Genomic DNA, 16,166 nt, shown 5'->3' with positions numbered 1-16,166 from the left:
AATTAATTTTTTTTTACTTTTTCTTTCAAACTTTTTCTTTTAGCCCAATTGTTCTGTACCTTTATCAACACTGCATCTACCTAACCAATTTTAACTTTCCTTTTTACCCACAATCCCTAAACCTTAGTAGTTGAAAGACAGTTGTTTGTCCAGTTGTCTAATTGTCATTGTCGTTCACTTTTAGCAACCTGTTCCTCAAAAAGGTTTAACAACTGGGTGCAAGGGCATGTGTAACCACACTGTGTGGTCAGTAGCATTGTAACATTGAACTGTGTTTAGCATTGATTGAAGTGTTTGAGATTTGCTAATACTTGGAACAGTACAGTGATCAAGTAGAGAACCTGTATTTGGAAAGCAGAGCAAATGAGATGGTAACTTGGTGATGGCAGCAAGGTCAGGTCTTGGAATTAGAAACTCACGGGGAAAAAAAAATAATAATTACTGAGATGTTTCAAGTCCACTGGTTTCTGTTCAGAATTAAGATACAAATTTATTGATTGCAGAGGGCAAAAAAGCTGGTTCGTGAAAATGCTGGAAACACAATGCAGGGCTGGCTGACAACATCTGTGGAGAGAGCAAAACCATATTTATAATATGGTTATTTATTTCAAGCATTCTCTTCATATTGCTACCATCTGTAGTGTTTTGCTTTTGTACCAAGTTTCCAAGGACTTATCAAAATCACGGTAATTGTAGTCTGTATTACAGTTGGTGGATTGTCAAGAAATGTTAGATATCTATTATGCTGTTGTACATTTTTCCAACAATATTTTAGTAATGGGCTTGTAAAATTTTAGTACTTTGTTAAATATATTTGGCACAATTGTATTTCTTCTGTTCTAAGATGTAATTTTGAAAGAAACAAGTACCTTTATGAACTTTGTTAAACATCAGTTTAATTGACTTGTAGGTAGATATTTAAGTATTGCATCATTAATATTGATGCTTTATGAACAAAATATTCCTGCCTGCATCATGACATACCGTAATTCTAAGCTGTACATGGCCAAGTGTGATTCTGAAGATCTTATTTTGAGAAATATCAATTGTTTGAAAAGTTTGTATTGCTACATTACAAGCTGTGCTGTTGAACAGCATTGTCATTCAAAACTGTTAGCTTTATTAACATTGTAAAGAAGTTGCTGGATTGGCTCAGATGTGTGGCATAATTAATTTGATCTTTCATAGGTTTTAAATTTTACTCTTTCTCCCCCCACTTGGTTCTGGCAGGGCATTAAGCATGACATGATTTCAAATGAGAAAAATGCAACAATTACTTTAAAGTCAGTGTTTCCAAGAACCTCAGCTGTTTAAATACTTCGTATTACCACAGTTTGAGACTGAATTAACAGGCTGCTGAGGCTATAATACGAGCATGTGTTTTAACAGCTGAGAATCTTGAATTTGATGAACCTTGGGGTAGCAAATATGTTCTTGCGCGGTAAACCCAATATCAAGCCGTACATCTGTATCAAACTGGTATTCTATAAATGCAGAAATCTGGAAATTGTTTTCTTGTACCGTCAATACACAGAATTTGAGACATTTGGTAACACAATTCCAGGACAACGCTGATTGCAACACAGCACTCAGTATCAACTGTATCAGACAAGTTAACATGAAAGTGTGATGGAATTTTCCTTCCCTATTTGTTTGGCAAATAGACTTCTTTCTGGCTGAGTAAAATATAAGAGAGTAGGAAACAAGATCGGCACTGTGACACCCTGCAAGTTTGAAAATCTAGCACTTTTTCCTTCTTGGTGGAATTACAGTAATTACTGAATCACTTGTTAATTGAACCGAAGTGTGATACAAGTAGTATGTTCAATTTTTTACTGAAGTATTATTTCTATTGCTTTCATAACATATTGCTTCTGAGATATCAGTAATAGTCACAAATCTGGTACCATGCTATTATCGAAGAAAATCAATTTCTAACTGTGAAGGAAACACTATTTATTGCCTCTTCAATTTTATAACAATGCAGACTCTAATATTTTTCAACTAACTATTAAGTTGTATGTTCAGATTTTCAATGAAATTTATCATTTTTCTCAATTTACTGAAGTGAGTTGAATTAAATGAATTATTTTGAAGTTTTAAAAAAAACAAAATACACAACAAGATAGTTCTTGCCATTTGAAAGAAACAAAGGTGAGAGTGATTGCCACCTTGATGTCAAGGGCTTTCAACCAAATGTGGCTTCAAGGAGCCCTTGCAAAACTGGAATCAGTGGCTATCATGGGGCAAACCTTCCCAGTTGGAGTCATATCTTGCACCCTGGTAGATGGTTGTGGTTGTTGCAGACCAGTCATCTCCGCTCCAGGACATCTCTGCAGCAGTCTCTCAGGGCATTGTCCTAGACCCAACTATCTTCAACTGCTTCATCAATGAGCTTCCCTCCATCATAAGGTCATAAGTGGAGATGTTTACTGATGACTTAGGATGTTGAGTGCCATTGGCAACTTCTCGAATACTGTAGCAGCCCATGTTCACATGCAGCATGATTTGGACAATATCCAGGCTTGGGCTGACAAGTGGCAAGTGACATTCACACCACACAAATGCCAGACTATGACTATCACCAATAAGAGACAATCTAATCACCAACCAATGACAGTCAGTGATGTTACCATCTCTGAATCACTAGTTATCAATGTCTGGTGGGTTATCGTTAACTAGAAACTCACCTGGACCTGCTACATAAGCACAGTGGCTACGAGAGCAGGTCAGAGGCTAGGAATACTACAGTGAGTAACTCTCACCTCCTGACTCGTCTAAAGCCTGTCCATGATTTATAAGGTACAAGTTGGGGGAGTGTGATGGAATGCTCTTCTCTTGCCTGGATGAGTGCAGTTCCAACAACACTTAAGCTTTACGCCATCCAGGACAAAGCTGCGTCATTGGCACTACATCCACTCCCTCCACCACTGCTCAGAAGCAGCAGTATGTACGATCTACAATAATGATTGGAATCGGTGAGCAGCAAAAATAACCTCTTCTTTGAGCATCTGCAGTGGCGTAGTTGGAGGTGGCGATGGATTCCAAAGTAGAATTTTATAGTAGTTTCTGTTATACACTGATTTTACACACATTAGCGTTTAGCGTCACGTAGTTGCATATGTTGTAAACGAGTTTGCATGACATCTGCCCTGGGAAGCAGGAGATGGTTTAAGCACTTGTTGGCTGTTACTCCTGAAGGGATTACAATGTCTGTCTGGTCTGAGTTTGCATGATTAAGAGGTGTTAGTCCTTTTGTCTATAAAGTTAGTAATGCTAATAAAAATACTAGATCTACATGGTCTAAATAACTGAGAAATTATACATGTGCTAAGTAAACGTATGGAGGATATTAAACTGATCTCCTGCAGTTGGGTTGTGTGAATTTGCTTCCTATTGTCCGTCTCAACGGTTCTTACACATGCATTCGTGCAGTTTCATGAAAGGGTTGGTTTGATAGGAGTTTCTTAAAAGGGGTCGAAGCGCTATTTAATATGCATTTAAAAACGTGTACGCTAGCAGAGGAAACTGATGTTCTGCAAATATGCTAAAAATGCAGCTTTATGAATGAATGAATGGAAACATGGTACAGTAAACATAAAGTGCTGGTGAGTGAGTTGATAAAGAGAACTATAATCCAATATGTCTCAGTCCTTGGACAGCACCTTCCAAACCCTTGCCCCTTCCGTCTAGAAAGACACAGGCAGCAGATATATTGGAACCTCACCACCTGCAAGTCCCCCTCTAAGCTACCACCATCCTGACTTGGAAATATGTCACTGTACTTTTGCTGAGTCAAAGTCCTGGAATTCTCTCCCTAATAGCATTGTAGGTCAACCATAATGCAGCGGTTCAAGAAGGCAGCTCATTACTGTCATCTCGAGGGCACATAGGGATGCACGTAAATGCAGGCCAGCCAGCGACACACATCCTACAAATGAACAAAAAAAAACTATCCTAAGCTGCTGCTCCGAAGGCTGTTGTTCTAATCTTTGTTAAGTATAGGAAATTATAGGTCCTGTGCAGTCTTGTTGTAGAGGAAATCCATTTCCTGGTCACCTAGAGATTATGAACATACAAATTAGGAGCAAGAATAGACCTTGACTTCTTGAACTGTTCTACCATCCAGTAAAGTCGTGGCTGATCTGATTATACCACACAACTGTCTGTCTCTGACAACCTTTGATTGCCTCGTTCATCACAAATCTGCATCAGGCTTAAAATTATTCAAAAATTCTGTACCTGGACAGGTGGTGGAAGCAGAGTTCTCAAGGCGGTCAAACATCAGACAAATTTCTCCTCACCCCTCTCATAAATGGACAAACGCTTATTTCTAAACAATTGCGTTTATTTATAAAATGGCATCCATGTTTGACCCAATGAAAGGAACAAAATTCTTTCTCATATTTTCAGAAAACAGGAAGCTGATCTCTTGAATTATATTACCAGCTACAGTCAGATGTGAATTCCTTTCTGTAAAGCGCTGTTCCTGGCTGAATACTATATGTAGCCGTATCACATTGAGCATCATAATGGAACTGAAAGCTGTCATCAGAACAAGAAATTTGTTTCATACTGTCAAAGTAATTTATGAATTGATCTGCTAACTCCAAAAGTTAGCCACTTTATTCTGTGTGAACTAAATGCAGCACAATCAATTAACAAATTGTGGCAGTTAGTTGTACTCCAAGACAAGTAACACTTTGTCCATAACTGGTGTTAAATGGTACTGTTGCGTATTCAATTGCAGTGGCTCCCGTGTAATGCCCTGCTTCTGATGGTTCGTGGTGTACTACTGTAAAGCAATTGTAGTGCAGTATGAAATGCATATTATTTTTGGTAAATACATCCTGAAACACACTTCACGCTGGCATTTTGTTTTGGAAAGCTGCTTTAAGCAAGAGGTGATAGTAATATCGAAACATAAAATTTACAGTGAGCTAATAGAGTCATAGAGAAATATACAACATGGAAACAGAAACAGATACTTTTATCCAATTCATCTATGCCAACCAGATATCCTATATAAATCTAGTCCCATTTTCCAGCATTTGGCCCGTATCCCTCTAAACCCTTACTATTCACATACCCATCTTAGATACCTTTTAAATGTTGTAATCATACCAGTCTTCTCCACTTCCTTTGGCAGCTCATTCCATACACTGATCACGCTCTGCATGAGAAGGTTGTCCCTTCGGTCCCTTTTTATATCTTTCCTTCTCACATCTGTGCCCTCTAGTTTTGGACTTCCCCACCCTGGGGCAAAGATCTTGTTTATTTACCTTATGCATGTCCCTTTATTATTTTATAAACCTCTAATAGATCATCCCTCAGCCTCCAAAGCTTGTAATGACCAAGAACAAGAGTTCTAAATTTGGGGATTGAATATTAAATTTCAAAAGTGTAGGGGAGCACAACTGAGTATCTAACTAGACAAAACTACTGAAATATTCCAGGTTACCAGTGTACCATACATACAAATATTAATTATACAACCATACAGTTCCTGAAAAGGCTCATGAATAGGACGTAAATCTCTGAACAGGGCTTTGGTAAAATGCTTAGTAAACTCTGATCTGACAGCCAAATTGAGTCGTCTTGAACATTCCAAAAGATCTGTTTTGCTCGCCCTAAATCTAACAGATTGTCCATAAGTGTATATACAACTGCCCTGAGTTATTTTGAAAGCTTGTGTTGGTCTTGTATCTGTAAGAAACTTGGTTGTTTTTCAAGAAGAGATCTTTTACTGTGGATCACAGCATGTAAGACAATCCTTTTTTTTAGGTCAGCAAAATGCGTGGGTAGGTACGTAAGCCTGCACCAATGTTGGGGAGGATGCTTTGAAGTTCAACTGTATGCCATGATCTATAGCACAGTTAAGCCACTTTTTGGTTTTGGGCAATACTTGTGGTTGATATTGACCTTGTAGATTGTTCACTGAGATTCCTGACATGTGCCTTTTCCTTTGTTTTTCATTGAATTTTTCCGGATGTGTTTTTTTTAAACAGTAGACAATAGTTAAATGATCACTATTAAATGAGTTCTTATTCCAGATTTTAGTGAATTTAAATTTCACCAGCTGACATGATCGGATATGAGCCCATGTCCCCAGAACATTAGCTTGGATCTCTGGATTATTAGTCCAGTGACCTTTACCAACGACGTTCCCTCTAAACTACATGTGTATATGCACAGCAATTGCTGTCGTCATACTGATGAATTAAGCTGACCTGACCCTTTGTCCAAAGGTGTCCCCCCTCATGAAGCAGGTGATTTTTTTTTTGGGCGGGTAGACACTCGAAGGGAGGGCTAGTATGTTATAAAGCAAGAGAATGTGCTGTGTATCCATAAAAAATTGTTCTATACAAATGGAAATTTTATCTTATTGTTCAGATTGCATCATTTATGAGCCACAGGCTCCTGGATTGGCATGGTGTTATTAGTATTGGAACTGGAACTATTTTAAAATTCTGTTTAATAGCATATCTTAAGCCAGTGAAAGCCAGATAAACAGCTAGTGATAATGAAGAAAATATGATTAAGTTGAATCAAATTAGAGATTGACAGATATTGAGTGGAGAAAAAGGAGAAAGGAAAATTTAGAGAAGGTGTCAAACAGTAATCAGAGAATTGTTTGGGAATTTCTGAATTGGCCCTTGAGAAATGTGCATTATAGATCATAGAATCCCTACTGTGTGAAAACGGGCCCTTCAGCCCAACAAGTCCACACCGATCCTCAGAGCGTCCCACCCAGACCCCATCCCCTTCATCTATACATCCCTGAACACCATGGGCAAATTTTAACATGGCCCATCCACCTTGCCTGCACGTCTTTGGACTGTGGGAGGAAACCGGAGCACCCGGAGGAAACCTATGCAGACACTGATATAATGGACGGCTGTATGTGGAGTTTGCACAAGGGTGGAATTGAACCCAGGTTCTGTGAGGCCGCAATGCTCACCATTGAGCCACAGCGCCATCCCATTGTTTATAAACATTCTTGACTGTGGCTTTATAGAACTAATGGCCTTGTCCATTGTGATCTAGGACGCTTGGAACATGCATCACTCCAATCATTTCATTCACTCCATGAAGTTTGTCTATCATGACAACTCATATTCTCCTTGTTAACCATTTACCAAGCTGATAATTGCACCGTCTGGCTGTATTGTTGATCTAATGGCACTGATCTCTTATCTGATATATACTAAGCCTAAACATGGCATTAGACAATCCTCAATGTTGAGTGCTTTGGGAACTGTAAGAAGAAAGTAAATTTTCTTTCTCCTAAACATTTGGCTATTGCTCACCATCCTGGCTGATCTATGTTGATATTGCTTATTTTATCCAAGCACACAATATCTGTTGATCTTTGTGCAGGATATAATCTGTGAGCATCTAAAGAATGTCTTGACAATTCCAAAGATTCACAATCTTCCTCAAAAGAGAGATTCCCCCATCTTGGTCCTAAATGGACCTGTGGTCCCTAGCTCTCAACTTGCACTCAGAACAGCCTCACAGCATCTTGTCTGTCAAACCCACTCAGGAGTCTGTATGTTTCAATTAGATTTTGTTACTTTTTCTGCAGTCTGGATACCAAAGATCTCTTACTGTGTTCTTGGAAGAAATTTATAACAGAGTACCTAGCTTGCTTTGCACCCTGAAAGTTACCATCCAATCCAGGATGGCAAGATTGTCAGCCAATCTGGCAACTCAAAAGCAACTTCCATTTACTAACTCCAATTTCATGTTTTGCTGTTTAAAAAGCCAAGTCACCAGCTTTACCAGTTGATAGGATATTTTTGTCATTAGAGAGAGGAATATCTGGTGTTGGTTTAACTTAAAGGACAGCACACCTGTAGATAAAGTGAATTGTAGGTGTCTTTTCCCAAGAGTAGAGGTTCCAAGACTAGGGGGCATATGTTGAGAGGAGGAAGATTTTAAAGAAGACATGGCATTTTAAAAAATTAAACAGGTTGTGTGTGCAGTGAGCTTTCAGAGGAAGTAATGGATGCGGATACAGTTAAGGGACATTTTAGATAAGTACATGAATAAAAAATGTTTGGACGAATATGGGCCAAGTGCAGGCGGGTGGATCTAGTTTATTTTGGCAATATGGTTGGTATAGACTGGTTGGACAGAAGGGTCTATTTCTGTGGTCTGTGACTCTACCTTGGGTGAGGAGAGAGCTTGAAGGCCAATCCTTCACGTTCACCTCAGACACAGCAGGAATTGAATCCATGCTGTTGGCGTTACACTACTTTGCAAACCATTCACCTGTTGTTCGGTACTGTCAAGAGATCTCATTATTTCAGTGCAGCGCAGTTTTAAAAGTTTTGGAGGTAACTGTCTGATTATTTGTAAGGTATTTTCATAAGTATTCACTTCTTGTTCAGGTTGTCAAATATTGGCAGGAGTGGTGACAACACGTGATCCAAACCCTGTGGCAGATGAGTTTACTGGTAAGTTACAATGATTCAGAGTACTTGATTCAGAGTACTTCAGTTTGTATCTTGTTATACTTCCTACATTTTTGTTACTTTCTAATTGGTGCTGCTTTGCAGATCAGTGTGCAAGTACAATTTGGAATGTGACATCTTTGTTTTAATTTGGGTCTGTCAAAATATGAGATAAAACCTGTTGTTATTTGCTGAGAAGGGCATTTAATGACTGCTGTCATTGATTAGATTTGATTTCCCATGTGAAGGTCTTAAAACATTTTAGAGATAATTTGTAATTTGCATCAGGCAAGTTGTTGACTGCACAAGCTGGTTGTAAGGTTTTTTATAATGAGTTTGTGTATTGTATTGGTTTGAAGTGACATTTTAGAATTTGGCCTTAACTGTGCTATAACTTGCACAGTAACATCAAGGACAGAAACTGGACATTTAAGGGACTGAGTGAACAAGGCATGTAACTGCATCTCCTTTACTTGCCACTTCTTACAGCGCTTATTTTACAACACCTCCAATTTTGATTGGTAGTGTTGTAAAATAAGCGCTGTTAGAAGTGGCAAGTAGAGTGGGAAAATTCCATTTCAAATTAGGTACAGAAAGAGAAAGAATGAGGAATAAATTGAATTGGCAGGGATGAGAGACAAACGGAAAGTGGAACAAATGTTAAAATATAAAAATTAATTGTATGTCCAGAAATGTTCCCTGTGCTCAATATTGGATTGTTGTTTGGCCATGTGTCCTGGAGGAAATATTGTTCACGTTGTTCTATAATAGAATTAGAGGCATGTCTCATTGGCACAATTTGGAATATTCTCATGTTAGAGCTCAGATAACATTGTACAATGCAGAGGAAACTCTTGCTTGATTTTGAAGTACTTGAAGGCTACACTGAATACACAGTGACATGTATTCTGTTTCTATGTGCTGAGGTCTTCCTTTTGAAACCAGAAGCTCACATTCAAGAAATCATATAGATTTTCTGTATTAAAATAAATCCTTAAAAAAAAACTCTAATCCTGAATTTTTTTTCTCCCCCAGCTGTATTATTATCCTGCATTACTACCCACAATCCAAGTGGCGAGCTTCGTGTTGAATGGAAGAAATTGAATGCTGGCACCGATTTAGTTTATTTTGAAAACCGGCTTAGAGGTGTGGGCTGATTTTAATGTAATGTCTACCTGAATCAATTGGGATATTCATGCATGTTCCTGACTCTCTGTAAAGTTCAGTTACCATCCCTTGTATCTCATCGTTTTATCCCTTTTTAAAATTTGACTTGCAGATTAGACAGATGAGATGAGAACCGAAGAGAAGCGTGCGATTGGTTTGCATTATAATGTCAAGAGATCCAACATTTCTGTAATTGGTATTTTTGCTATGTGAATATATTGTGAGGAATAAGTAATATATCCAATATGCAATTATTTAGACTGTGTGTGAAATCTAGAATTGTGGACAGAGGATGGCAGATGTTCCAAAAAAAAAATCTGAAAGAACTGTGGATTTGATAAATGTTCACCTCTGTTCGGGGAAGGGATGAGCAGTTTATCATCTTGGTTTAGGTATTATAATACTAGATGAAATTTTTGTACTTGATATATTGTATAAACATGTAAAAATAGCTTTGAAAACTCTTTTCGCTAGATTATCTCTACAGATAGAGACGGGGAATATGTTACCTTAAATTTCAAAACCAAAACAGTAGATGAAGTGTCACTTTGCTGCATCAACTTAATATTCATAATATTTATAATAGATTGCAACTCCATGTGTTGTCCATTGGTTTTGACATTGAAAATGGGGATTGGGGAATGTTGATTTATTTTTAGATTTGTGAATTGTAAATTCTAGCGTGTCCTAGGGGGTATGATATCGTTCTGCATATGAATGTAAGCAGTTTGATTACTTGCAAAGCTTCTCAACCTTATTCAAAGTGGGACCCCAATAGAAGGGTTGAAATTGAGGACCTGCAGCAATAGATGAAGATTCTTTGGCTTTGGGTAGGAGGAAAGATAGAGGTTTCCTTTTTGAAAGTTGTTGGAATGCTGGGGCTTTTATAAAGTTTGAGAAATGCTGCAGGTTTGGAAGACCCAAAGAGCACTTGGTTGACTGGGTGGAAAGATCAGAGGGAGGAGGTGTGTTGTGGGGAAAGCACTCCTGCTCTTCTTTGCCCACAAGGGTTTCAAATACAGGGTAATTTTAAAATTTAGCGTATAGCCAGTTGGCTGTTCTGACTTGTTGCTGATTCCAGGTATAGACCTTGTAATTTCATTAGTCTATATTGTCGAATCTGAGTCAGAATCCCTATCTCCAACCCAGATCAGATTTTAAACAAGTTATCTTTCTATCTTTTTTGGATCCTGACATCTAATACACAATGCATCCCAACCGACACAGCCTAGCAAACCACACTGGCAGTGTTGGTGTGAATCTTGCGTAGAAACTGCATCTATTTTTTTATTGCTCTAGTTGCTGTATTCCAGTAAGTAAAATGTTTAAAAGTCCCAAAGCAACTTTGACCAGCGACTGAAAGGTAGGTATGCAAGACAAATGGATGAGTCTGTCATGTAGCAAGTGGATGGGATGGTGAGGTTTTAAGGTGATAGATGTTTGAGGGGTAAGACAGTGGGGGAGTGAGTGATGTGATAGTGCTCAGTGGTTGATGGTGTGACAGTATGTGATTGGGGTGGGTTAATACTGTAATTAATCAGAAGTTAGAGCAGGTTTTAATTTCTCTAAATTTCCTTGCCATCTCAAGGTAAATAAGTCCGAATTCTCCATGCCTGACTCAGTTGGAGACTTTTGGGCAGTGTTTGCCTATTGGAAGTTTTAAACTCTGGACAATTACTGTTGGTCATTGCATCAGGACTTTGAGATCCTGATGCAAATCTTTCAGAGTACGTTTATTTCTCCTCTCCAGAGACTGGAAGGTCTCAGCCATTTTCTACTGATAATGTCCTGTGTGGGCTGGAGCATGTGGTTATTAAATTGACCCTATCATTTCCAGCACTTTGTACTAGCTGCACACTCTCTTGCCATTAAGTTTCATTTATAGACTAACACTGTCTCAAGTTAATTCAGATTGTTTGCAACTTTGGCTTTCCCTAATTACCTTTTGACACTATGATCCCACATCCTTTCTACCATAAATAACCAACTACTTCCATACCCATAAATGCTGATGACATCACCAGACACTTCAGTAAACTGGCCAGCTTGCTGTCACACTAACAACAGGTCATATTCAGACTCCTTCAAGGCCTTTCCTCTTATTTGTTGCCACCCCTTTTATCTCCATGTTTATTCTGCAGTCATCTGCACATTCTAAATTTATCTGTGGTTTCTTGTTCATCTTGCACTGCCTTACCTTTTGAACGTTAATGCCTTCAGCTATGTTGACCAGAACCTTGAACTCTTTTCCCTAAATGCTACTACCTTTCTCTTTGTTAGAACTTCAGCCTTTGGCTCATCTTCTAGTTAACCCTGCTGATATATGCTTTTGGCTTGGAAATTATAAAGCTGTGAGGTGCTGTGAAATTGCATATTTTTGTTGAAGAGTCTTGTATGAAGATGAGTTTTATTTCTAAAATATATTTCCAGGAGATCTGGTTGGTCGTGCAGAGGTCCAAGGCTGGTCTATACATATACACAATGTGACTCGGAAAGATGCTGCAGTATATCGCTGTGAAGTAGTACGTAAAGAAGAGGGATATTTGGGTGACGTTTCTGTTAACCTAACAGTGCGAGGTATCTTCTTTCAAATTTTTAACCAGTGAAGGCGCATGGTCAGGTTGTTTCTGGTTTTTCATTTGATGACGTTGTTTCTGTGCCCATGAGTGAATTTCAGATCATTGTCTCAACTCAGAAGTATCTTTAAAATGAATTGTTAATCATTGTTTATAGACTGATATTTTTATGCCCTTGATATAAAAAGTTATTATTTTTCCAGATGTTTGCATTTTGAGCTGTTAATATGAATCTAATTTTTAAAAGCAAAAGCCACGTTTTAAGTAAAATATTTTCTGGGTAGCCTGAATTAGCTCCCGTCTAATGAACTTTTTTTTTGGTTGATGTTTTCACACTTTTTTTTTCTTCCTCCTTTTGGGAGGAAAAGAGAATAATAGAATTAGAGCTGATCCCTTCAGGCATAACGTCACTGTCATACTTTGCATGGGCATGTCATATCATGAACTTGTCATATTTTTAAAACTCGAACACATAACTAATAAGATAGATGGCACAGACTATTTAATGTTATGATATTTCCTGGAGACTTGATACTAACTGTGGATATGAGGACATAGCTATCTGTGGAATTCATACATCTTAACGTTTTAAGGATGGGCTAATGCTGAAAACTATGGAATTTTGAGATTGCCTGCCTCCATGTTTCTTAGTGGACTAAAGGGACGATCCAAATTTAATGAGTACCATTAACCCATGTATCATGACAGCCTTATCTATCCAAATTAGAGTTGATGGCCCTCCGAAGTGTTCATCCAGCAATCAAGTAGCTGAAACTAGTTCCAGGCACTGTACTCTTCGATCTGCAGGACCCTGCAGATCTATTAGTTGTCAGCCCAGATTGACAGCCAGACTCTGAAACAAGTTGCAAATTATCAGAGATAGTAGGAACTGCAGATGCTGAAGAATCTGAGATAACAAAGTGTAGAGCTGGATGAACACAGCAGGCCAAGCAGCATCAGAGGAGCAGGAAAGCTTTCGTTTCGGGCCTAGACCTTTCGGAAGATTAAAAGAAACCCCACTACCATTTTGTTTAAGAAAACCTTCACTTCCTAAATTATTGAATCCATTCAAGAAACATCGGGTGTGCTATGTGGGAGACTAGAAATTGTAAATCAGAGATCTAACTGATTGCAGCCAGTAAAAGTCCATTATCTTTGTGTAGCCAATCAGTGCATATGCATGTGTCTGTGCATATACGCAAGATGATAATTCAGGGTAAATGTGTGCATGTGAATAACTTTGAAACACCCAAAAGCTTGCTGCAGAATTACTTAATTGGAATGTGCTGTGAGGGTAAGAACAGATGCAGCTCTTTTCATACAACCTTACTAATTATGGGCCACAGGAATATGTACCTTTTTCCAGCTTGTGATACTAGTAGGCATCATTTGCCTTACTGGAGTGAAAATGTGGTGTTGGTCTCTTCGCCCCCACCCCACAATGTTTTGTGGCAGCACCAATATATTAAGTGTTGTGGGAACAAGGCAATTAACTGGTATTTAAATGAATGACTAAATGGATTAAATGCCTTTTTCATTTCCATGTCAAATTTTTTATTTATTTTATGCATATTTGTAAGTTCTCCCTGGCCCATATGACCAGTCAGCCTTTCATTTTACCTTGGGATTTGAATTCTAACCCATTCCTTCAGTTTTTCATATACTGCATTGATTAAATAGACAGGGTCATATTTATTAGCATGTTGCCAGGGCTGGAGAATTGTAGCTACAAGGAGAGATTGGAGTTGTTTCCTTGGAACAACAAAGCTGAGGGATGATAAGATTTGAGGTATACAAAATTGTGAGCAGTAGAGGTAGAGTAAACAGGAGGAACATGTTTTCCCTTGGCAGAGACTTCAAAAACAAAGGATCACAAATTCAAGCTAAATGACAGAAGGATTAGCAGGAAAGTGAGGAAAAATTGTTTTTTACACAGACAGTGGTGGGTGTATGGAATTTGCTGCCTGAGTTGGTGGAGGCAGAGAGCATGAACTGTCTTCAAAAAAGTAGATGGAACTGCGCTGTAAGTACTGTAACCTTCAGGGCTATGGGCCATGTGCAGGAAGATGGGGTTAGAAAGGGCATGTGGGTGTCTTTTGGGTTGGCAAGATGGGCCAAATGGCCCACTTCTGTGCCATATAATTTCTCTGGTTCTATAAGGTTTGTGCAATTGTTATTCCCAAACTATATCATTGCAACTCTGTTCATGCACCTGGAAAGGCTACAACTCTTGCTATTCCAATCCAAGCCTGTTGTGATGACTTGCTAAAATTCTAGGAGTTCATAGGAAGTTTGAGAGATGACCAGTTGTGATTTTTCTTTTTTAAAAAATATGAATCCCCTTGCAAACACTTGATTTATGGAAAAGTAGGAATAATGGGATGGTGGAATAAAATGTTAGAAAATTTTGATTGCGGATGTTACTAAGCATTTGAGTGCGTCCACTACTTCCATTTTGTAGGTTATATTGTTTAGAATTGATAAAAGATGGCAGATGACATAAAATGTAGATGATAGAGAGCAATGTATGAATTTTCTGAAACTTACCTAGAGAGTCCTCCTTATTGGGTAGCTGTGACTCTACATCCGGGTATTGCAAATCCTGCCCGTTACACAATATGCAAAATCTCTAAAGTTGTTTGTACAATGTTTGATTTAGTGTCAATGTAAATACAAAACATAGGTGAAAACTGAGGAGACAACAGATGAGTAAGTTAGAAGGGCAACATTTTGTTCTTGTAATATGACTAAAGCTGAACAATTTTACTATCAGTTATGTTGTTGTCATGATTCCTGATCTTAAATATCACACAGGCTTTATGCTGTTTACCTATTTACTTTGCAGATGATACATATTACATTAAGATATTGATTTAATTAAGGTACACTATAGATTAGATAAATTGGGTACTCTTCAACATGAGCAAAGTTTGAAGTTAATGAATTTTGCTTTGTAATTTTACCAGATATGTTCTGCATGAGGTATAAACTCATCTAACATTTTGTTTGCCCACAGTGAGACCTATTACACCACAATGTACTGTGCCGAAATCCGTGCCAGTGGGGAAGACTGCAGTTTTGACTTGTAATGAGAATGAAGGCTATCCGCCATCCAAATACATTTGGTACAGAAATGGTGACCCTGTTCCAGATGATCCAAAATCCAATTCAAAGTTTCATAATTCTTCATATAAAATAGATGCCAAAGCAGGAACTCTGGTAATTATTCAGTGTTTTGTAGCAACAATACTAACCCTGTAATGGGTCTAATATATCATCTGTCAAGTGTGAAATACTGCAGAGTTGTTTGTTCATTGCATGAAATCTGGCCTTGCATGAGGCAAGCTAATACACTTTCCATTGACTTCTTTCCCCCAAAGATCCCAGTTAATCTTTAAAATGTAATTAACCTGGCCATGTGCATTTACACTGCCAAGATGATCCAGTATCTTGGTGAGTTGTATGGCAATATATGAAATATAGATTTCATGTAGCAGCAGTTGCTTAGAATTTTGAATACTGGGACATGCCTAAGGTTAAGGTTGTTAGCTGTAGATCTATTCTGAAGTTCTGAGGAAGAGACCCAAAAATTTGACTTTGACTTTTCTTCACAGATGATGCCAGACCTGCTTAGCTTTTCCAGCAACTTCTGTTTGTGTTTTGTGATAGATCCATTCCTGCTTCATTACATGACCCAATATTGCTGGTTAAGCCACCAAGTCAAAAGTCATTTGGACTAATGCATGCAAAGTGTTCAAAGCAAATGAGAACCTGTTATTTTTAATAACCCTGTGATTTTCTTCAGAGTTGATCACAGTAGTATTCAGGGATTCCAGAAGATTCCAAGACAGACTTAAATCGGACATCAAGTTTCAAACTAGCTTAATATAATCTGGGTGATACTTTAGTTCAAATCATAAACTTTCTAACTTTTAAAATGACTGATTCCCAACCAACATTTCCA

The 16,166-nt window shown here is 38.2% G+C and overlaps 1 protein-coding gene across 1 annotated transcript in view; it reads left to right on the top strand.

Annotated features, from left to right (window-relative positions):
- Positions 1 to 16,166, top strand: part of jam3b (junctional adhesion molecule 3b) — a 57,035-nt gene that overhangs the window by 27,011 nt on the left and 13,858 nt on the right. Inside the window, exons 2-5 of the mRNA XM_048562015.2 lie at positions 8,397 to 8,462; positions 9,495 to 9,605; positions 12,057 to 12,203; positions 15,219 to 15,421. Of these exons, the coding sequence (XP_048417972.1) occupies positions 8,397 to 8,462; positions 9,495 to 9,605; positions 12,057 to 12,203; positions 15,219 to 15,421 (527 nt within the window). The remainder of the gene's footprint in view (positions 1 to 8,396; positions 8,463 to 9,494; positions 9,606 to 12,056; positions 12,204 to 15,218; positions 15,422 to 16,166) is intronic.

This window comes from Stegostoma tigrinum, chromosome 32, assembly GCF_030684315.1.
Source record: "Stegostoma tigrinum isolate sSteTig4 chromosome 32, sSteTig4.hap1, whole genome shotgun sequence".
Taxonomy (NCBI): Eukaryota; Metazoa; Chordata; class Chondrichthyes; order Orectolobiformes; family Stegostomatidae; genus Stegostoma; species Stegostoma tigrinum.
The sequence above is the reverse complement of the archived record's forward strand: the minus strand, read 5'-3'. Positions and strand labels throughout refer to the sequence as shown.